The following is a 25,107-nucleotide window of genomic DNA, read 5'->3' as shown; positions in this document are numbered from 1 at the left end:
AAAAGTTAGTCACAGAGAATACTTTTAAGCACTACATGTAAACATATCAGCACAATATGGCTGCTGTTGTTGACGTTGCTGCCGTCTCTTAATGTTACGCAGGCAATGATGCCCGAGTCATATGAATGGATGCTTGGTTGCTTTGCCAAATGTATAGATGGATGGATGGATGGATGGATGGATGGATGGATGGATGGTTGTTTGTTTGGCTGTTTGGTTGGAAGAATGGTTAACGGTGCTACTCAGCAAGTTTTTGAACTTGCTCTTTTTATATTCGGTATATGTGTATATGTGCACTTTTTCTGTTCTTTTTTTTTTTTTTTTTTTTTTTTATTTATACATGCGGTTGGGTGCGCGTTTAGAGTAAAATTTAATTAGTATAAAATCTAATTTGCTCAAAAGTGCATGAAATACATATATATATATATATATATATATATATATATATTTGTATGTGTACAAGTTTCTTTTAAGCTGTTATTTTATACTAGAGTACACAACAGAACGCAATGACAGACCACAAACGCGTATAATGTGCGCCATTTTTTATATTTTTTGGTCTCTTTGCTTTTTTTTTTCCTGTTTTCTTTTCTTTTTTTTTTTTTTTTAGAAGGAAAAAAGAGTACTTTCACTATGGCAATGCAAGCGGCTGCTTGCTGACAGCCTAGTTTGCGTTTGTGCGCTTACCAGCAGCCAGTAAAAGCAACAACGAACCCAACAATGCTAAGTTCGCATATACACATATGTACACACGCTTGCACACGCTTGCACACACACACACACACACACACACACACACACAGAGGCACACATGAACGGACACGCATGCACACGCATACATTGATATATATATATATATATATAATATATATATATATATATGGAGAACACAACACTTCCAATACTTCTTTGCATGCTTCACTAACATAAAATGACTAATTCATGGTGGTTGTTCTGAGGGTTACGAGCGTTATACGCGCATTATGTTTATTACTGTTGTCGTTGTTGTCGTTTTTGTTTTTAATGCTGCCTTGCTGTTTTTATGTTGTTTGCGTAGCTTTCAACATGTGGATGATCTCAAGCTCTCTCTCTGCTACAACAACATATATTTTTGTTTATTTCTTTTTTTTCATTTTGACTTTTTCTGTAATTTTATGCAAAATACGCTAATAATATGTTGCATTATATGTGCAAAATATTTGTATCTCTATCTCATTGCCTTTAAAAAAGAAAAAAAACAAAAAAAATGGAAAGGATTCAATTTGTGGATACTTTTTCCAAACAATTTTCAGAATTTTATTTTATTTATTTTTTTTTTTTTGTTAAATTTTTCTACAAAATTAAAAAAAACCAATAAAACATTTCAATCATTTGAACATGATTTGACCCTTGGCAATCCGTTGCTTGTAAAGTATTTTGCCCATTAATAATTTGATCTGAATTAGTCATATAATTGACTATTCAATCACATATTACCCATAGAAACTGGCTGACATATGGTTTACATGAAGTTTCCAATATTCGCAAGTTTTCATATCATACACCACGTACTTCACCGGTAAAGAGGTTATATTGAAACGGGAGAACTTTGAAGCAATCCAACTTTTATTATACTAACGCATTCAGAATCGCATCACGAACTGAATTGATTGACTAATCAATCAATCGGACTATTTTCAGAAGCACTTCTCATACTAAATGAAAGCGGAAAATTTTTTAAGGTATCAGGAGATCAGTTTTTAAAACCGTTTGTATGAAAACAGTTTTACAAAAAATGATGGTGATGGACGGATGTTGTTTTTAGGATAGTAATTTAACATAGATTTTCCATTAGTAAGTCTGCATCACGCGAACGTATTTTTCGGAACGTTTTCCCGTATAAAAATCGTTATAAGGATTAAGCCTTGCAAAGTTGTGAGATGAAGAGGAGTAAAGGATTGCAGTAAGCGAAAAAGACTTTGTCCGGCGATAACGTTTCACTTGATTGAATAATTACTTACTATACACTTTTAAATTTGCGAACAATATGCGTCAGTAAAATAAACGAATTCGATAGTTATGCTATGCATATTAAATCGTATCACGTACACCTATCAGCGGAGCCTCGAAACGTTCAACAACAACGGGCAGATGCATTAATTTTGATATTGGCAAAATTCGAATCAGTGATTCCACTGACGTAGACGTAAATTCGAAGATTGAGATTGAAAACTAAAATGCTTTAAGAAAATCAATCAACAAAATTGTGAACAAACTTTTATACAATAATTCATTATCCAGAGTAGATTTCCCCCGAAGCGAGAACTTTGTTTATTTGGTTGTGCATTTTTATTGGATGCATACCCTCTCTGCTTTAGAATAAATTAAAAAATCTCTGTAAAGTGAAAAGCTTGTCAATAATATTTCACCTTAATCTGAGTATTTGCTCTTGAATTTTGATTGGATGACTGACTGAATTATTCTTAGAAAAACTAATTTTTTTTTTCTTTTTTTCACATTTTGTTTGTTAATTTTTCGAAATACTTTTTAAGAAAGTACATAGTTTAATACAAAATTTGATTTAAATTTCTTCTTCATCTTTTGTTTCTTTTCTCTTTCATTTAATAAAAAGAGTCAACAAAAAAATTAGCAAATCGCATCCTATCCCAGCTTACACTTTATTATTTCCCAATTAAATTCTTTGAAAATGGAATTAGAGAAGAAAAATGTCTGCCTTGTAAATAAATTTATATACTGCTTGTGTTTGTAACCTTATTTGCGAGAGCATAAAGCTGCTCTTCTCTGTTCATTACCTTTTAGCTTTAGCATAAAGTTGATTCCCTAGATAAAATACGACACAAAATCATCACACGCCAAAAGGAATCTAATTAACAATTTTCCATTGAGTGCACAAATTACTACACTAAAGAGATACAGCAAAAAAGAAAGAAAGAATGAAAGAAAAAAAAAAAAGAAAAAAAAGAAATGAAGAAGAAAAAAACCAAAAACACAACACCAACAACTGTAAAAGCAACAGTAACCGGAACTATGCACAGCAAGAGCTTGGATGTGCATGCATATAGTGGGATGTTACTGCATGCATATGGATGCCAGCAAAGCACTGACTAGCTAAACTATGGCATCTAAAAGTGGAGCTTGAGTGAGATGTAGCCTTTAATTCACAAGAAGGAAACACAGCTAAAAATATGAGGTTAGCTATGCAGAAAAAAAAAAAAAAAAAAAAAAAGGGGTAACTACTTACTAACGTGGGGATAGAAGGATAGGAAGGATGGTAATATATAAAAAGCAAAAAAAAAAAAGTAAAAGAAAAAACAAATTAAAAGCGTCATGACAATGCTGTCAAAGTGAATTTTCTAGCAATTTTGTTGCATTTTCCGGGACATGGGTGTACATTCGATACATATATATCAAGTATAAAAGGTTAGTGATGGTAATTTCAATGCATATAATAAATAAATTTCAGTTTTAAGAAAAAACAAAAAATAAGAAAAAGATTTGAAATCATTCGAAAACCTCGCTTGCTATTCGGAAGTTGGGAGCAAAAGGAATGTGAGGGGAAATGTGAGTCCAGCTATCATGTAACACAAGTTTAAAGACGCAACTCAATGTCGAATCGAATTTATGCATAATTATAATTTCGTTTAATATACGGATAATACTTATTTAATACGTTTGTTGTTGTTGTTGTTGTTTTTGTTTTAGCTGTAAACCCAATTCCATGGCCTTTCAAACGGGAAAAACGTGCTCTTACTGTCAATAGCATTTTGTGCCGCACTTTAGTCCAACTCGTTTGACTTCTTAGATCTTTTCTTAGCACACACAGTTAATGAATGATTGAATGAATGACTAAATGAACGGTGTCGACAGCAATTCGCTTCAAATGGTTGTTGTTGCTTTTTTTTTTTATTTTATTTTTTTTTCTCTTTTTTTGAAGGACATTTATAAGTCGAGTGCATAGTCGTTATATAGTAGAGAGAGGAGCGTATTAGATAAAATAAAGCATAAATGTTTAGCCGGCAATAGCAGCACATTGTCACCGACGTCATTATTGCCATCAACCTGGGATGTAACAACAGTGAGAGCAGCAATAACAACAGTAATAACCGTTCCAAGTGACAAGTAGGGTAATTTCTTTTGAAAAGATTTTTTTTTTCTTTCCGTTTTTTGTCTCCTCCTCTCTCTCTCTCTCTCTCTCTCTCTCTTCTTTTTTTTTCTTTTTTTTTATTTTTTTTTTTTTTTATTTATTTTTTTTTTTTTTTTTTTTTTTTTTTTTTTTTTTGCTCTTGCTTTTGCACTTCATCAACTCAAAGGATATAGTTAAGATTTTTAATTGGCATTTTTTTCTTTCATAAAAACATTGCACTTGTCGGATGCACTCGTTCTGCATAGGATAACATCTACACTAAATCTTTACTTTACCCGTTGAATTTACGGAATTTTTCGAAGCCACAATATTGCACGTTCTTCATTCATTCATTTATTGAAGGGAAAATATCAAACGAGTTGAAAGCCCCCCAAGTCTCAAATTTTTTTAGGATTTTTTTTTTTGCTGTCGTGAAAAATGTATATTTATACTGATACTGATACTGATACTGATATATACTGTGATACTAAAGTCAATTTCAATTCGGTCAAATCAGTTTTGAGTGCCTGGGTAAAGTTTAAAGGCTTACAGTAAAGACTTGTTTCGCAAGTATCTTTGGCAAAGTTTATCGAACAAGGAGGATTGGATTCTCTTGGACATTCCCTCGTCACTATTTCTGGTAAGAATATAATAATTGTTACGGACACGAATTAATATTAATCATGTCATCCGTCCATGTATTTTATCTATCGATGCATTTCTATGCTCAGTGTACAGGTTTCAACTCCCTATATATAGAGCTTCTTTTAGAAAAGGTCGTTATAGAAAAAGAATTTCTCGACAAAAATCGATTTGGAATTTGTGCAAACTTTGACAAGATGTGACCTCTTTAAACGAATTTACCTGTAGTGTCTTTCTAATATCTTTCTTGGACCCCTTCCTATCTAAAGGTGCTTATAAGAAGTAAGTGCTGATGTTTTGTGTCCCTCATATGATCATAATGCATAATTTTTGATATTTTATGATAAAAGCGAAAATGCGAAGAAAATGCATTAAGCAAAGCGATGGAGAGTAAGTATATTATGATGGACCTTGTTCAATTGTATTGTTAAATTTTTGTTTTGATATTCGTTCGACCAAACGCTTACCTAGTCTTCGTCATTGCTACGATTATTGATAATTGCGTCCATTTTGTCTATCGTGCCACCTAATCGCTGAGAGATTATCCCAGCCAGACAACAACATTGACAACATTGCACGCAGCTCGTTCGTCGCCCCGTTTATACGTCTACGAAATAAGCGTTTGAAAGGCGCGTTCTAGATGAAACAAAATAAAACAAATATCTGATCGATTTTTGATTTTTATCTATTTCTTCCTCGACATGGTATGAATTTACAACTTATCGTAATCCGCATTCGGGAGTAGCATTAATTAGCAATCACAATAATGGGATGGCTAAGCGATCTATTGAATGTGTGTTAAAAAATTGCATGCAATTTTTAATCATATATAAGATTTTTATGCGAAGAAGATATAGAAAATTAAGAATTTTTCATATATGGTTTACCTATCGCAGAGTCCAAACGTGAACTGTTTATACTCAATCAATAGTTAAATTGATTTATGCTAAGCCGCAAAAAGGGAGATTGAAGTCTGAAAGGCTTTGTGAGTATGGCTAGCGTTTTTGAGATAGACACCATTAACAGACATTAAGTAACATTGCAATATTCATGTTATTATATTACATTACTTTCAAGAGGCAACCCTGTGCCCTATTTCTTAAAATAAAAAAAAATAAAAAAAAGGTAATTAAATTAAATAAATTTAAAATCCATTAAACTTGAACTAATTTATAAAAAGCTGTTGCAATTGCTTGCAAGAAACACTTGAAACGTTTATACAGTAAAACTTACGTTTCTTTACTCGACTGGGCGGCGCGAGTAAATGTTAAGCGAACTAAAGAACTTTTGTGATATGCGTTTGTATTAAGTTCATCGCATTTGCTTTAGCTTGAATTTTTTTATGAGTTCACAGGCAGAGAAAGTAGAATTTCGTTATTTATTATATATCCTTTATAGTGGGGAAAGCTCGATGCTTAAATACTCTACACCAATTTGACTATCAGATCATACTTTGTATTGCTGTGAAGGCACAATTTTTTAGGTAGTAATCTTATACGCAATGGTATGGGAAAAAAAAACAAATTTAAAAAATAGCCCTAGGTAGTCCGAATATGTTGAAGCTAATTTTTACCTTAACCCGTTATGATGGATCAATTTTCATTATAAAAGATTAGAAACTAGACTTTTTTGGCATATGATGAAGGCTTACTCTTCGTTCCAGGAGTGGGTTATATCGGAGGTTATTTAAAAGAATTGGCTCATTCGGTTAGAGCGAGAGAGAATAGAGGGAGAGAGATAGAGAGAGAGAGAGAGAGAGAGAGAGAGAGAGAGAGAGAGAGAGAGAGAGAGAGAGAGAGAGAGAGAGAGAGAGAAAGAGAAAGAGAAAGAGAAAGAGAAAGAGAGATAGATAGAGAATAGAATAGTTCTAAATAGATCGGTATGACATATGGTGTATCTATTCTGCTAAATCTTCTGGGTGCTATATACACATGCGCACAAACTTTATATAATCCGTATCACAATTAGAGAAGGTAAAGTTCTGAAGGATCGATTTTACTGTTTACACCTTTGCTAGATGTCTTTTTAATGCGATTCGAAGAACTTCTACTCAGTTAGGCGCAGAAATTTACACAAGTATTAAATCTTCAATTATTCATATATTATGAAAAGCTTTTGTATATTAATCCAATTGGAACCTTTAAAGCCTAATGGGGAGACAAGATTCACTCTACTACTACTCCCTTTCATTTTTAAACCATATGTAACTAAAGAACGATAAGGGTATATATGAGATGTAGAATACCTTATGTCCTATCCTATCATTCATATATTAATACATATATTATGTGTTTTTGTATGAAATGAGCAAAAACACGAGCATGTTCTACGTCCGTAGCGAAAGGGTTAAATTGCTTGAATAGTGAACGCATATGTGGAAAAGAAAAGCATGTGTAAACTGAGTGCGAGTAAAAAACAATATACAAAACATCGCATATATGTGTAAGAGTTTCAACACACACGCACCATAAATGAGTGAATAATTGTGAATACAAGTGTTCATATATATATATATACACGTCTGCATAAAACCCAGCGAACATTTTTTTTTTTTTTTTTTTTTTTTTTTTTTTTTGGTTAACTGGTGATGTATAGACGTAAATATGTAAGATTGTAAATGTTTTTTGTGTTTACCTCCTTTTCTTTTATTGTATTTCTAACTAACATAAAGGATTAAATTTGTTATTTCTGTTGCTGTTATTGTTCCGGCTTACACAAGTGCCCAATTTTATATGGACGTCGGGCGATACAATGTTTACGAAGGTTGTAGCATATATAAAACGCATGTGTGAAGATATATACATCAATTTGTGGGTTGTTTTTATATGTAGTATAGTAAAGTAAAGCTATGCATGCTATATGTATGTGTATTACAAATATTTATTACCGTTACAAATGCAACTAAATGAAAATTTCATTATTTGTTTTATATATATATGTAGTACGAACATTTTCTTGTTTCATTTTTCTTTTTGTTTTTTTTTTTTTTTCGTCTCTATTACTTTTTTAATGGGAAGTTGTTCTTGTAATATATTTATGTTACGAATGAATATGTTTTGCAAGTTCAAAGTTGACTTTGAAAACAGGTTGCCTATGGCATATGTTAAATTATATGTACGTATGTAATGTTTAAATGCATGTGTGTGTTAAATTGAATTTTATTAGCAATTTTCTAGATTTATGACCTTTCAGGGGTGAGAGATTGGAATTTCATGACAATTGCAGTTTCTTTAACACTTTTCAATACTCGTAAATAACGAAAGAGTTAAACTTATGCTTAAAAATTGTCTCTACCCGTTAACATGACTCAGTCAAAAATATTCTTTTAGGGACCATCACACAAGGACCGAAGATTGTATATTTATTTGCGCAAAACGTTGACAGCACCTATAGCAAATGTCCATCTTTCTGCCGTGGGACATGCATGAATTAAGCATACTCTCGGTCGCAAAAATTTAGATATAGGCTTCAAGTTTGTCAAAAGCATAGCAAGTTCTTGGTATTGAATATGTGCCAAATCGAACAAAACACCCACCTACAGTGCAGCATAAACCGAGAATATCTCTGTTTTCCATAGCAAAAAAAAACAAATAAAACAGAAAAATGGATTTTTCCTCCTCAGTCATACACATACACCATAACATACATAAACAAAAAAATGTCCATGTATATCCACTCGTCCACGCAACATTCTTGTGCAACGAAGTCTTTTATTTTTCATTTTTTTTTTTTTTTTTGCTTTTAATTTAGTTAACGATAAACGTGATAAGTACAAAAGATTCGACCACTGCCGAATATAATTTTTTAAAGCGTAATTTTTTTAACATACTTTTTGCCTGCTTTTAAACAGATTTTATTTAACAGATTTATTTTTTTGGGTACAAGATTGTTGTTGTTGTTGTTGTTGTTGTATGCTTTTGTTTTTAGCTGCGCTTCTTTTTGGATAAATCGCGTCATTAACACTCACTAAACGCAATTGTGAATGTTCTCGATCTCGATTTTTACTCATTCCATGGTTGCTTATTTTTTTTTTTTTTGTATTTTTTATTAACCGACAAATGATGAAAAGCGAATGCTAACACAAAACAGGACATAAATAAAGGGAATATCTCAACCCCTTCTCAATGGTAGGGATATTAAAAAGACGGTAACTTTTACACTCTTTTACTCGACTTGATGAAAGAACAATTAAAAAAATTATATTCGATCGTAATCGAATCTTTTATACCCATCGCCGTCATCCGAAAGAAGGCAAAAAAAGCAAAAAAACTACATATTAACCCACACTCCATAATATAGAGTGGGCTCGATTGCTTTTTCATATTTTCAAAATAAAAGTCTTTGTCGCATAGGCATGTGGGCGTTGTAGGCGTGTCCTTTTAAAAATTTCAATTAGTCCATTTTCGCTAAAGGGAGAATTTTCATCATAGATATGATACATTTGGGCAGACGGACGGATAGACAGGCAAACAGACGGACCTTTTTCGATGCATTTCCAATTTTGAAATTGGCCAAGAGCTTATGTACCTCGTGGGGTTTGTGAAACTTGCTTCGGCTCGTTATGAAGATACTTTTGAAAAACAGAGATGTTCTCAGCTTACATGGTACTTTAGGCGTGTCCTTCGATCAATTTAGTCCATTTTCAATATCAACCTGCGTGCGAGAACGTTTAATAGTTCTGCCAAATTTGAAGTCGATAGTTTCATTTGAATGTTTACAGCAGACATTAGCAAGACGGACAGACGGCTATTCTTAAATCGATTCAGAATTTAAACCTTATCAACAATATATATATAGTTTAGGGGGACTCCGAGCTCTCTTCCTGCGCGTTGCAAACGTTTTGACAAAATGAATATACCTCTCATCCTTCGGCGATGGGTATAAAAAAGAAAGAAAATATAATTGAATATTTCTGCAGAAATGCAGAAAGAGAGATAGATAGAGAGAGAGAGAGAGGGGGAGAGAGAGAGAGAGAGAGAGAGAGAGAGAGAGGAAGTTAATAATAAGACGTCTGTACAGAATCATTTTTTGTAAATCATTCTCTACATCATTCTTACTATCTCTCTTCTCATTTCAATAATATAAGAAGTAAGAAAAGTGTGTTCGGTTGTGATCGAATCTCTTATACCTATTATCGTGATCTTAAAAATGGGTAAAAAACTACATTTTCATATTCTATACTATCGGGCGGACATGCGTGATTTTCTCTATTTTCAGAATAAGTGCCGAAATTTATATGGTATAGGTTCACAGTTTTTCTTATAAAAAACCTGTGGGTGTTGTAGGCGTGTTCTTTAAAAAAATTGGATAATTTTCAAATTCTTCATTTTTTCGAATGGGAGAATGTTCCCTACAAATACTACGCAGTTGCGCAAACGAACAGATGAACAGAAGAAGGGACGGACACTTTTACGTCCATTCCGAATTTGAAATTGGCCAAGAATTTATATAATTTATGGGGTTCTTTGAACTTGTTTGTTATTGTCGTGCGTTACAAAGGCTTTCAAAAGCAAAGTTATGTTATAACTACTACTATAACATTGAGTAGGCGTGGTAAATTTTTTTCCATTTTTGCAGACGTACTACAGCATTGCCCATAGAACGTAGGTTCAAAATTTTTGTAGACTAATCAGCTATGGTGTATGGGTAATGGACATAAAACTAATATTTTATTTCTTTTGAAAAACAGAGATGTCCCTACTTTACGTAGTACGGTAGACATGTCCTTCGTTTAATTCGGGCCAGTTTCATGCTTCATTCAGATGACTGGACGAACATGCTTACGTGCATTTCGAATTTGCAACCGGCCAAGATGTATGTGGGGTATATTCCTTTTGTCAAGAAGTTTGCAACGCTCAGAAGGAAGCATTAGAGACCTCACAAAGTGTATATATTCTTGATCAGCATCAAATTCTAAATCGATCCAAGCATATCCGTTTGTCCGTCTGGTCGTCTATCCGTCTGTGTAATGCTTGTTGTAAACATACTTCTAATCGCAAAAATGAAGCTATCGACTTTACATGTGGCAAGCATATTAAAAGTTCTTGCAAGCAGATTGGTATTGAGAATGGGCCAAATCGGTTCAAGGGCACGCCCACAGCACCATGAGAACACCTGAGAACACCTCTATTTTTGGAAGGGAATGAGATATTGATTTCTTCCTCATTGCTTATAAACGATAGCAAATAAATGGACAAAAATTTGAATGTATATTCTATGGCCGATGCTGTGGCATCTGTACACAAAAATGTGAAAAATTAACCACGCCTATCCAATGTTGTAGTGTATCAAAATGTAATTTTTCTTTAATACCTTTACGAGGCGCAGAAACAAGCTTCAAAAACGTTATAAAGTATACAAATTCTTGGTCAGTTTCAAATTTATATTAAACCTAAACATGTCCGTCTGCTTGTCTGTCCATCTGTCTGTTTGCGCAAGTTTGTAGCATTCGTGGTAAACAGTCTCCCGCCAGCGAACATGAAGATATCGCTCAAAAATTTGCAAAACAATTTGGAATTGAGCTAAACTTTTCAGAGGACACGCCTATAACGCCTCCATTACTCTACGGCAAAAACTTTTATTTTGAAAATAGAAGAAATCAACTGCGCCCATTCCATATTAGGGAGCATGAAAATCTTCTTCTTTTGCATCCTTTGCCTTATTTTGGGGTAAACGGGTGCTGGGTATAAAAGATTAGATCCCGAACAAATTTAATTTTTTTACATGTTTTTCTTTTAACCTGTTAAGTAACATACTTCACTATTTTATGTCAATCGCACTTCTTTGCTTACGCATTGCAGGGATTATGACATTGTGATTTCCGTAGGTTATTTAGATATGAGTGCATATAGGGCTGCAAATTACGCTATATGCTATATTGCAGTCATACGGTATTATGATTAAAGTTTGTTGAAAAATCACAAAAGACGACAAAGTGAGAATCCATCACCATAAAAATCTTAAACGCCCCATGCATTTGTTTATTATTATAAGAAAGTGAATACGATAAAATTTATCTACCGCGTTGTGACGCCCACCATTATTAATTGAGAATTAGTACGCTTCATTTGGCGCATTCTACTCGCCAAGTATTTTTATTTGATACCCATATCGCTGGTATTATTAAGAAAAAGTTAATGCAACAGTTCTACCAGAGATGTCCAACATATTTGTTTGTGCGGAATGACAGATTTGCGATGTGGGTTTCACGTGGGTACCTGCCTTGATGGCTTAACCTCACGGTGACCCAAGCCATGTGGGTTATTTTTAGCGTAACCCACGCCCCCTAGCGAATTAGACAATCCCTATAAACTAGAGGTCTAAACAGCACCAGAGTTCAGATTGTTTATTGTGTATGACTCAATAAACCCACTGTGGTCAGTGGGTTGAAGCCTATTTATGCGGAATGACAATAAACCGAGAAATTTTTGTTTAGAGAAAAGGTGTTGCGTCTAGTTTACGCCAAGTCACATCGATGCACAGACGGACGTTTCACGCTGACCAACTCTCTACTGTATAGAGTCTCTGTAGCTTGCTTTTAAAAAGAACCAAATGCCCGAAGTATTATTTAATTGTTCGAAAATTGATTTCACTTTTTCACAAAACACGATTTAATTGCATTTTTTTACGGTCAACTTGACATTTAAGCGATGGCTTATGGAAAAATTTACATGTTTGTGCTGTTCTTTAATTCTCTGCAACGGTTTTTGTTGGAAAATTGAAAGCAGCACATTTTCGGGAAATCGTACATATTCACTGTACGAGCACAAAAAATATTAAATGTGACGTCTGAACAGAACGTCAGCACTAAGACGTGGTTTGCAAATCTTTGTTCTGACAAATTTCGCTGTCGAAGATGCACCGCATTCTGGAAGGCCAGTTGAGCCACCGAATCACAACTCTTGGGATCGCTGAGATATATATATATATGTACATATATATATACACACATATGTATCAAAATTATTTGTAAATATATTTGATTTATATTTGTATGTTATACACTATAAGAAAATTATCTTTCATTTCTGCTGAAATTTTTTTTTTTTTTTTTTTTTTTGGGTATTGCTTACGTTAAACATACCTGGCAAACACGCTCCGTTGCCTGGATAGCTTTTTAATGGTGCAAATCCTGCAATAAAGAAAAAGTTCATAATCAGAAATCTTTACAAATTATTAATAATAAAATAAGAAGAAGAGAGAGATTATATCAAAATTTGTCCCTATTCTTTTGCATCGTTCTTTATTCTACACTACTTGGGGTACAATACATTTTTATATATTTGTGCAAATGTATGTATAACACCCAGAGGAACTGATTTATCCTTCATCATATATGTCGATTTGGAATTATTTTTCGAATTCCTTTAAGCTTTTTCTGGACATCCGCGTATCCTATGTCTGTCCGATCACTGTTCATGTTCACTTTTGTTTAACCTGGAGTTCGCAACTTTTTAGACAATTTAACAAAATTTGTATACATTGACGTGTTTTAACATAGCGACGAACGTTATTCAAAGTAGATTCGATCGAACAACTTTTCCCATCGATCACTATATAACGCAGATATCAATTTATGATCTCTCTCGAGGAAAATCGCAAAGTAATTGCGCTTTGCGATACCAAATGATTGCGACGTTCCTTCGAACGGTAATCATTTTATGTTGTTTTGATATTTAATAGTGAAAATCGAGGCATAACAACGGTTTGAACTATCAATTTATTATTACACTGAGCTCATGTCAGATTGGTTCACTTTTCATAATCCTTACCATAGTTCTCACGAAATGTAAACATTTATATGGCAATAAAGACTAATTTTTCGTACCTTACGATAAATAAAAAAGATCTTAAACCTGAACAGTATTATAAATATGCTAAGCTTGGACCACGTCTGTTCACGTCTATTTTCGAAATCTCTTACTTATGGGGTTATCCACGAGATGAGTAGGCCTTTGTGTGGCAAAAAGCGATAATTTTTGGCGAGCGGTGTATGGCGTTTAATCGTCGAACTTGCTCGCGCATAATGTCTTCATTTGTTTAAAGTATTTTTGCCGGATTTGCGTCGGCGCACATTTGCAAATGTAAGAATATAAAAAAAAATTTTTTTAAATTCGCTATTTGATATATAGTCTGAGATTATCATAGTCGCATATCAATCAGCGAAGGTGAGACGCACACATTCACTATAATCACTTAAAATGAAAGTTTACGCAAAAATAAGGATCAGCGACCCCATACCGCAGCTTAAGATTCTAGGTTTCCTTAGTTTGATTCGTTTGGTTGTCTCCCTTAGCTTATGTGCTCTTACTCTTGGCCTATGGATCATATCGGAAAATGATGGCAATTTGATTACAACAAAGTAAACATAATTCCCGTCAGCGATGCCCGGATATCTGAAACTTTATGGCCGACTCACCTAGCCTATCCAACCCTATTCTATTCTTATGCTATTCCTATCCTATCTTAACCTAGCACTCCCATCCCTTCACCAGAGACTTTGGGTTTTCCCATAATTAGTTTTATTTGAGTGAGGGGTTTTTTTAGAATCGAGAATAGACCCTCAGTGAGTCGCGTGTTAATTATAAGATAAAGTGCAGAAATAATTATGGAATAAACGAAGAGTCTTTGTGAATATAAATGTCTTGTGTTTCCTTCCCTTTACCGGCTGAGCTGCCCCAGCCTTAGGGAATGGCGCGCAACGATCTCACAATATATTTTACAAGGTTTACAAGGTTTACACCAAAAAAAAAAAAAAAAAAAAAAAAATAAAATAAAAATAAAAACGCGTCCATTTACTTCAAAAGCGCTTTGAGTTTTGTATATATGTTTAAAAGTTTACAATATTTATATTTATTTGTAAGCATTTCAATTAAATTAAATGATTTATAATACGAACGTGAGATGAATTAACCCGGAATATACATAGCTCATCAGTTTACCAGTTTTTTTTTTAACTAATAATAATGAGCGAAGTACCGATCACTATTATATTACGTTGTAATAAAGTATTGTTTCGTTTCAAATGATTTAATTAAACATTTAATCTCAATTAATTGCATATTAAAGCAATGTTTGGTCGAAAAGAATCACTTATTCATACAATCGCACTATATATATATATATATATAGAAATCTCATTCATTCAAACTAGGCGCACCCAATACAATACTACTATACACTATATATATACATACATATATATATATATATACATGAATCGATCAAATTTATATGCTTTATATGTATATTATTAAATGTTATTATTTTTGATAGATTTTCATTGGAACACGCACACACATGCACGCATACACTAGAGAGTATAATGAAAAAAGAAAAGTAATGGCATTGAATTGTTTACTTGAATTGTTTCAGACATCAAATTATTAACATTTATTTAACACCATCGTAGATATGGACCCTTGTACGCGCCTATAAGTAGCTATTGAATATTCAATAAGAAATTAAAGAAAAAAAAAACAAAAAAGAAAGATATTAATTTAAATAAATAAAAATTAAATTGAAAAGCAAAACGAGTTATTAAAAATTTTGAAACAATTGTTAAGGACAAGTTGAACGATGAGTGGCAAAAAACACAAACAAAAAAAAAAAAAAAAAAAAAAAACAGAAAAAGAAAAAGGAAAGAGAAGAGAAGAAAAGAAATAAGTTTAAGCAAACAATTCAATAACAAAAACGAGTTGAATGACATTTTGCATAATGTCAACTAATTTATCTAAACATGATCAGAGGCCGAATTAAGAAGATCAAGATAGATATATAGATACATATATAAAAGCAAATAAATAAACAAATAAACAAACAAACAAACAAACAAACAAACATGCACATATGCAGAAAGTGTGAGACAGTGAAAGAGTGAGAGAGAGAGGAAAGAGGAAAGAGGAAAACAGAAATCTCAGAGAAAAAAATATTGTGAAATTTTAATAAAAACACTTTAAAATTAACAGATGGCAAGTTGCGATGGATGGGAATAACAATTCAACCTGAGCTGAAATCATTTTAATCCGTTCGTACGCTAATTACTTCCAACAACACTTGTGCAGCTTAACAATTCAGGCACACAATGACTCGAAATTATGGTTTACGATGGTCTTTCATACGTTATACATTTATACATATGGGTGTATGCTGTGTGCTGTGTGTGTATGTTAATTTCTGTTCGTGAGAATGTTACTGTTTTGTTTTCTGCATCGCGTATTATAACGAACAATGATGATGAATATGTGAAATCGAATGAATAATCACACAACCTAAATACAAGACAATATATATATATATATATATATATATATATATAATAAAAAAAAAAAAAAAAAAAAAATTTAGTTATTTTCACTTCTATTTCCTTTTTATTTATTTTATTTTTTGTTTTAATTAAAGAGGATGTACAGTAAAGCTCAAAGAGAATCTCTGACATTAATTTCCTACGTTTACGTCAACTTTTCAATCACAATTACAATTTAACGAATTAACTTGTGTTTTCGTCCAAAACATCTTCTTACACATCTTCGATTGGCAAGGCCCGAAAGAATTTCTCCATTCTTCATTCTCCATTTAAGTAAAACTTTTATTTTAATTCGTTTTAAGATGTAATTGCGGACATTCCTAATACAAGTCAATCGTTTAAAGAAAGAGAGTTGAGGTGGTTTACTAAACGCGTCATTGATTTCTGCTGCACAACGTAACCAGCAAAATAGCCGAATAAACTCAACAAGAAGATCCTTTCGTATGCAGAATAATCCGAAAGTAATTAAAAGTACGGGGAATTTCGCCTGAGCGGCCGAGTAGGCAAGAGTCTCGACTAGCAACTCAATGGTCGTGAGTTCAAATCTCAAGGGCGGTAGAGTTTTTAATAAAAGCCGTAAGCCGAAAGCCGAAAGCCGAAAGCCTTAGATGCTAGTGCTTTCAAGACTTTAGTCTTAGAACTTATTCTCCGAACTTATTCTCTGGCTAAATTTATTTATAATAATAATAGTAAGGGGAAAATATTTCTTGGATTATTTTTCACCAACACTTAAACATATTGTTATGTGAACTGTTTTTCGTCATTTTACATTGTTTATGTATTCAACTCGTTTCGACATTAAGTTCGTATCACGAAATTATGAGTTCTAGGATGATATGGATTTTATTTACATTTCTTTGGAGATCTATTTACAAATTATTTACAGGAAATTTATTATTATTTACAATGTTTTTGTTCGGAATGAATTTTGCAATTCATCTCTGATGATTCTCGAGTCTCACGACTCAATTTCCTTTGCCTTTGAGTTCCGCAAAAATATTCTATCATTATTATACTCTTTTATAAGCACGTTATCTTTACCTCAATTCATTGCGATTTGTTTTTTTTTTTTTCTTTTTCAATTCATTAGCTCAGCGTTTTCCCGCTAAATTTTCCAATCCAATTGTTGACAATGTTTTCGGCTGTCGTCATGCAAATTATTTTCATCGAGAAATGTTTGTCATTTTTAGGTAATGATCGTAGAATTTCTGGCCTTTCTTAGCGAAGAACTGAACTGAATTTTATTTCTCATAGGCTTCTTTTCATGTCGCCTTTACGCGCGTTCGAAAAGACCTGCAAAGATCTGTCACACAAACGGGGTGTGTGTTTGTGCGGGTAATGATTGAGATTTGGAATTAAGTCTTAAATTGATGCAGTTCAAGCAGTCCATGCATGAGGCGCAATTCCGTTCCGTTTGTGTCGCTGTGCAATTTGATCTATGTAGGACGATAACCGTTTTGCGATAATATTTACGCCCCTTATCGCAATCTCTTCAACACGTCATCGTTCGATTTCATTTTGTTTCAGCAGTGAGGCGCAGATAAAATTCAATTCACGTGATACGCACATATCAAGTCTTAAGCAAATCATGCAAAACTGTTTCGAAGAAACCGTTAATACCTACTAAAGGGTGATATAGTTGGCATTTTGTAATATAGTGCGACGATCATTCGATATGTATATGTATATGTTATGTAATCTAATTGATTGCAATTATTTCGACATATATTATATAAGACATCTGCATTAAAGTGCATAGCGTACTGTACAAGGCACACTTGCACTTTTGCATGCATCTGCTGCATTCAGTTGCTATTTATTAGCTTTCCATGCAACAAGTTCAGTGAGGCGGTTTCTTTTGTTTTTTGGTGGTTTCGTTGCGCTTTCATATGAATGTTGATGCGTTTGCGAAACGTTTTCTTTTCATTCAGTTGCAAGATGAACGCAACAATTGCCTACAAACGGCAACTGGCGCGACTCGGTTCAGTGCATCGTATTTGAAAATATTCTCTCTTACGTATAGTATTATCGACCTCAATAAACAACAACAATGCTTAGAAGACAAGCTCCTACGGTAAGTGGGAAAAAAAAATAAAAAATAATAATAATACGAAACAATAAGAAAGCTATCTATGCCTTTATAACGAACTTTCGATACTCTATAGCCTGTAGCATTGCGTCTTAAATAATTAACGTGTTGAGCGATTTTCGAGTAGAACAAAATAATGGTACAACTTGCATGTGTTAGGCCTAAGCTGAACGTAAGCGAGATTTCTTCCGGAAATTATCCAAGTTTTCAAGAATACATGATAAGTATTTCGCGTTTGTCGTTCTTTCGATATCGTTTTGCGGAATTTAAGCGTGAACGCGCGAACCATGCTAGCAACGCGATCAAGTGATGCCGTTAACGGCACAAATTGAATGCCACAGTTAGTATATTCCCTTCAATTAGGGTGGTGAGTATGAAAATAAAATAAAATCAAATAAAATGAAAAGAAAAATTCTTGTTATATAAGTACTCGTGTACCCACCATACACAAGTGACATATCAAAGTAAAATTAAATTTGACAGACAAGCGCGCTAATTTCCTCGGGTTCCTGTCATTGTTTTTTTAAGGCGTTGATTGTCGTCGTTATGTACTGATGATGATGATGATGATGATGATGATGCTGCTACTGCTGCTGCTGCACTATGCAGAAATGAATCCAAGCACACGCACACGCATACGCACAGTCATAAATATACAAAAAAAACTCCAATTTTTTATTAAAAAAAAAAAAAAAAAAAAAACCAAAAAAAATAAAATAAAATAAATAAAAAAATAAGCAAAAAAAAAAGGAGAGACAGACTTCTGTTTTAACATAATTTTGTGAATGGAAAGGGTTGCAAATGTAGAACAGTTGCATGCTTATACCCACATAAAAGCATTTTTTAGCATCGATTGTCATAAAACAATTAAACCATCACACGTTCGAGCGAGTGTGTGTCTCAGTATTCGCCGAAACAATTATGCAAATATTTTTGAAATATAAATATAAGAAAAAAAAAAAAAAAAACAAAGAAAAAGAAGAAGCGAAATGCGATAAACACACGAACACACAGATACACACATGTATGCACTCGCGCCAAATTCAATCGATAGATGTGTACGTTTTCATAGTAATTAGTTTTGCAAAATTAATATAAATCGTACATATATATATATATATATATATATAAATAAAATAACTGCATTTGTTTCGCTCGCCAGTGTAAATTCATTTAAATATTTATTAGCCTGTTATTTTGTTGTTGTTGCTTGTTGTTGTTGCTTGTTATTTGTTGTTTTTTTGTTGTCGTTTCATTTTAAAGCTCTTTGGAAGGGCAACGATGACAGCTTGAATCTAAAACATATTTATACTGAACCTAAATTTCGAGGTAATTTGATATTTTACTTGACACAATAAATAAAACTAAACAGACTTACAGAGATCGTATTATTCCAAAAAATTTTTATTTTAATTTCATTAAACACTCAAAGTGATGAAATAATTAAAAACTGATTAATTCAGAACAATAGCTGATGAGGGCTTTATTCGCATTCATTCTCTTTTTGCCTGAATTTTCGCTAGTTTCGGTATATGTATGCAACATGAAAATGCTTTCAATAAAAAACAAAAAAAGAAGAGATTTTTCAAAAAATCATTCATTTCACATTCAGATCAAAATAATTAATTAACCAAAGACAAAAGTGAAAGATATATCAAAAGGTGATATCAATCGACGTCTTGCAGAAAAATCAAAAAATAAAAAAGCAAAAAAAACAAAAACAGGAAAAAGATAAACAACAAAGAAACATCATTAGCAGGAAACAATTGATCCTTAAACTATACGCGAGCATACGAGGGGGCGTGTAAAAATTCGCATCGAATAAATTCATTGTTTTTCAGCACAACCCTTGACTTGTTTGCTTGAGTCTTTCTTATTGAAGAGCCGATCAGTTAGAATTTTTTTTATGACCCGCGAAGAAATGACAAAAAAAAAATACAAAAATTGTCGAATTTCTTGTTACAAAGTTGGCCTTGATTTACTCAGACAACATTTCGAATAACTTGGCGCTAGACAGACGCGACTTTTTGTCATATCAATCGGTTTAGAAAATGATTCTGAATCGATTATAACGCATATTTGCCCCGCAATTCACTTTGTTACCCTTTTCGAATTAATTCGAGTCATTTCAGCCAGTATTGGCTGGCATCGGATATGCTTTTTAAAATCACTTCAAAAAACATGTCTGTCCCTCTATATGTTACATATTGCATTTACCTGTCTACAGCATAATTTTTTTTGTAGCTTGTCCCTGCATTCATGGACGAAGTAACTTGGATGGAAAATCCAAAGTCTTATTGATTCATAAAGTAAATACTTAAGGGCTATCTATAATATTTTTGAAACTTTAAGAATTTGAAAAAGATCTATAATCTCTATGTAATGTAGGCGTTAGTCTCTTACAGACCGAGTCCAGAATATAGAGTACGTTCAGGCCGAGATTATTAGATAGGAGGCACTATTGTCATGCAAGCACTCGCACCTTACAAAGGAGAACTTAAAAGCTGTTAATGCAAGAGTTAAGTATAGTAAAATATGGACCGATAAAATATCTGCCTGTACGCGATCATTTAGAGCGCGATATATCTATGAAAAAATATCAGATATAAAAAAGTTGCTGTCTAGACAACGATAATGGCCGCTGCCGATAACATCAATCGTACTAAAGTATACCTCCTTCCCTTCATTTGGCGACATTCACTCAAGCTATTATTATATATAAGAGGTGTCCAAGTAACTCAGTCTATTTTGGTGCTGCACCGATATGCCCAGCATATCGCAATAGATTTGAAGAAAGAGATTCAGGTATGTTCCTAATTGTTAAGTGACGAGTAAACAACTCTGTTTGGTGGAGAGATGCCAGGACCGCTGCACCATTTTCCATATGAACCAAATTAATAGGCGATCATTGTTGTTTCTGCGCGGTGCGTACGTACCTTTAAATGCATGAACGAACCTTTGAGTGTCGAAAATAACGGGATGAAGAGCGGAAAGTGCATTTTGCATATTTGGACAATATACGCTCGCCGACAATCGAAGAGAATAGAAATCCGTGTGAGAGGAAGAGCATTCACTTGGGTTTATGGATAGTGATCAAGCCGCAATCTTCTCCATCCCTCCGTGAAGCTTTGCGTAAACGAACACGACACAGTGCAAAACAGAGCATAGGAAAGAGTATAGAAAGCACTTTGCTCTCTGATGCTACGAAAAGAAAAAACCATCTCCTGTAACATATCAAACGAGTCGCGCAACACGCCTGTAAAAATACAGCCAAGCATGAACAGGAAGGTTTTAATATTTTTTTTATCGATTTAGATGAATTTGTAAACTTAAGCCGAGAAGAGAGCAGAGAGGGGGGAGGGAGGGGGGGGAATACAAATATTTGATGGAGGAAGAGTGGAGGAAAGATGCAAAAAAGACGTGGCTTTTATTTAGCATATTTCAATGCTATTACCTTACGTTAAGGTTTAATTAACATTACAACGATTGAACATCTGTTCGGGAAGAGCAGATCCTCACTGTTAGCAAAGAATTGGTCAAGTGACGCCTTTAACTTCAAGTCAAATTTTTTGGTGTTGGTTGGAACAGACCATAAATGCTGGAAGGCCAAAATTGCTGGCTTCACATAGACGAAGGGATGACGCGATAAAGTGATAAAGCGAGTAATGGCTTTCCTTGTCAAAAAGGAAGAAATCGTTCTATTATATATCATAACAAATATTTTTGAATATTAGAGAAAAAAGAAAACATGCAACCGCCCGCTAATGCTATAGAGATAGAAAGAGAGAGATAGAAAGCGAGAGACAGAGAGAGAGGGAGAGGGAGAGAAATGAAAATTAAATTGAAAAAGAAAAGAAAAGCTAATAAAAAAAAAAAAAACATGTATTTCATGGTAAGGATAATTTAATTTTTATTTTAATTTTATTTCTCAAATAAAAAACGCAATTAATTGACATAAAAAAATGAAAAATTTCATAAATAATTTATAAAACCAATTTTGTTGTTTTTTTTATTTTTTTTTTTATTTATTTTTTTTTTTTATGATGTTTTTACACTTTTAACACCTACTTCTCTTTATTGTTACTATAGGATTTTATTTAATGCATAAATTAACCCTTTAAAGAGCCACTTAAAATATTTTGCAATGAGTTGTATTTAATTGACTTCTTTTTTTTTTTTGTTTTTTTGTACAAACGCATTAATTCAATTTGCATGGACGTACGTATGTACGGCTTTAGATTTTGGATTGCGTAGCAAATTCTAGAGTATTTTTTTTTTTTTTTTTTTTATAACTTTTCATTATTTCATTTTTTTTTTTTGTTTTCTTTTCATAAAGCAAAAGTGAGTTCACACCTTCTAAAGTAAAGCACAACAATTAAGTCTAAGCACTTAAAAATCAAGTGCGATTTTTTTTTTTTTTTTTTTTCTTTTTCCCAATAAAGTTTATTGCTTTGCTAACTTGTTAAGGGATCGGGATAAAGAAAATCGATAGTCGGTGTGATGTGCTAAACTAAACATAAGGCAAATAACGAATTCTCTGCTTTAGAATAAGGGAATAAAAGCAACAAAGGCTGATATAAGAAATGTGTTATATGAATAAATGAATGCACGAATGTGGTAATAAATCGAACATATCGCGGGCGTAAAAATCCATTAAGCAGTTACTTAAGCTCTCTATGAAGCGATCCTCTGGATCACATTTCAGTCAGAGCAAATAGCAAAAAAAAAAAAAAAAAAAAAAAAAAAAAAAAAAAAAACGAAAAGAAAACATTAATCACATAATTTAAAGTCTAGTACGTGAAAAAAAAAACATCGATACGTTTTTGGGCGTTGGGTTATATGGCGTTAGAAATGCGATGCGATTAGAGGCGTGAGTAAATGTTTTTAACCGCTATTTGGATTAAACTCTTTATCGTTATATATATAATTTTTTTAAATCTCTTAATAATTATTTCGTTAGTTTAGTTTCTTTAGTTTACCTTGCGTATGTAACAAATGATGCCCGTGTGGTTGAACAGCGGCAACATGTTGTTGTTGTTGTTGTTGCTGTTGTTGTAAATAATGTTGTTGCTGCTGTATAGCAGAGTGCGTATGATGGGCTGGGGCTTGTGTATGATGTGCATGCGTTAAATTGTGAGGCAAAAATGCTGCCGCTACCGCAGCGTGGGCATTAAAATAGGCCATACGTGAAGCGGCGGCAGCAGCTGCCATAGACATTTGATGTTGTTGTTGCTGTTGTTGTTGCTGCTGTTGGTATTCATTGCCATTGTTATTGGGTGAGGTTGGATTTGAGATAGTCGTTGTCGATGCCGTAGAGCTGGGCGATGAAGACGCATACAAACTCGTCGATATTTGTATTGAAGACGATGGCGATGACGATGATTTTCCTCCTACTGCTGTTGATCTTGAAATTGACGGTGTTTTTAGATGTTTACCCGCTGGCGATGTTTGGCGGTGTAATGGCGGCGTTAAAGAGCCATTCGAACACGGACTGCATTTCCCATTGACAGTGTTAGCGGCTGTTGACGCTGTCGCGTTGAAAATCGTTTCGGATGACGATGATGATAATAAAGGTGATAATTCCGTAATACGTGTATCGTTTCGTGCTTGATTTATTGCTGATTGACATTTGTTTTGTGTGGCTATGACTGCAGCGGCAGCAGCTGCTGCCCCTGCTTTTGTATTAGTTAAACCTAAAAGTTCTTGTATAGCAAATGGTGAACGTTGAGGCATTTTTCAATATTTCCTTCTTTCTTTCTTTTGTTTAAACTCTTTAAATAAGAAGACTTCTTTTGAGATTGCCTTAAAGTATTTTATGTTTTTAAACTTTTTCGTTTTCTACAGCAGATACAAACTTAAATATAATTAAAAGATTCGAATGAGCAGAAGAAGAACAATAGAGAGAGAATGAGAACTACGCTTCTCATTGCGATTTCAATTCCCGAAGATACTGTTTGCAAAATGAATAAACGCGGATTAAAAATTATTCATTTGGATGCTTAATCCATATATGCACTCTTCGCCGTTACAATAAAAAGCAGCGCTGCCATGTCCTTTCTTAAATTCATTTTGGTTTACTAATAGGACAGGATCGATCTTAAGTCTATCGAACGTATCGGGAAAATGAGAGAGAGAGAGAGACAGAGAGAGAGAGAGAGAGAGAGAGAGAGAGAGAGAGAGAGCGAAAGGAAGTGAGGGAAACAGTGAGAGAAAATGAGAGAGGGGGGACGGAAAGTTGTGTGTTAGTCTAACGCAGTTCTAAATGTTTGGGGCCTAGTGAAAGTAATTAACGAATGATTGAAATGATTCGAGAATTTAGATTAACAAAACGATCAATATTTTGTAAAGAATCTTAACATTATTTCGAATATAGCCGGTCATCTAAACGGAACGACAATCGAACAAAGGTGAATAGCGAGAAAATCATAACGATTTAATAAACAAATCACAATATGCCATGAAATTTCCTTACAAGGTACCGCCATCAAGCTCACAAATACGGTACTCTAAGTGAAAGTGTGTTCTTGAATATTTTAAACAAGAATGCACGAGAGTATCCTCTGCTTTATTTTATTTGACAATTATTATTATAATTTTGTTCTTTTTTTTTTTTTTTGAAAATCGAACAATTTTTGCTAAACGCATATGCAAAGCAAATCAACTTTGATCTTCAATGCCGTAGAGCAATCAAATTTAAAATTATATTTTTTTTTATATCAATTTTTTGTTATGTTTTTGTTTCTGTTAATTGAAGTAATTGAAATGAAATAACAATAATGCACTTTTGTCAATAATGCAGCAAGCACGCACACACGCACGCACGCACGCACGCACATATGTACACACGCATAAGGTTTTCAAGCCGACTTCATAAACGTAAATTATTATGTTGACGTTTTTATTTTATTTGAATTTTTTTTTGTTTTTTTTTTTAGTTTTTTTTTTTTT

At 33.3% G+C, this 25,107-nt stretch overlaps 1 protein-coding gene across 5 annotated transcripts in view; it reads right to left on the bottom strand.

Annotated features, from left to right (window-relative positions):
* LOC119641103 (uncharacterized protein DDB_G0286447-like) overlaps positions 1 to 25,091 on the bottom strand; it is a 78,647-nt gene extending 53,556 nt beyond the window's left edge. For 2 of the 5 annotated variants that reach the window (XM_038039552.1, XM_038039582.1), the window contains exons 1-2: positions 23,139 to 24,298; positions 12,849 to 12,896 (exon numbers count right to left, since the gene is read on the bottom strand). In XM_038039552.1, coding sequence (XP_037895480.1) covers positions 12,849 to 12,896; positions 23,139 to 23,892 — 802 coding nt within the window. In that variant the 5' untranslated portion in view covers positions 23,893 to 24,298. Of the gene's footprint in view, positions 1 to 12,848; positions 12,897 to 23,138; positions 24,299 to 24,631 lie in introns of those variants that run through there. The other 3 variants (XM_038039559.1, XM_038039568.1, XM_038039577.1) reach the window with 3 other exon arrangements.
* Positions 25,092 to 25,107: the final 16 nt, after the last annotated feature.

The sequence above is a fragment of the Glossina fuscipes genome, unplaced genomic scaffold, assembly GCF_014805625.2.
Source record: "Glossina fuscipes isolate IAEA_lab_2018 unplaced genomic scaffold, Yale_Gfus_2 0, whole genome shotgun sequence".
NCBI classification, from domain to species: Eukaryota; Metazoa; Arthropoda; class Insecta; order Diptera; family Glossinidae; genus Glossina; species Glossina fuscipes.
This window is presented reverse-complemented; position numbering and strand designations above follow the sequence as displayed.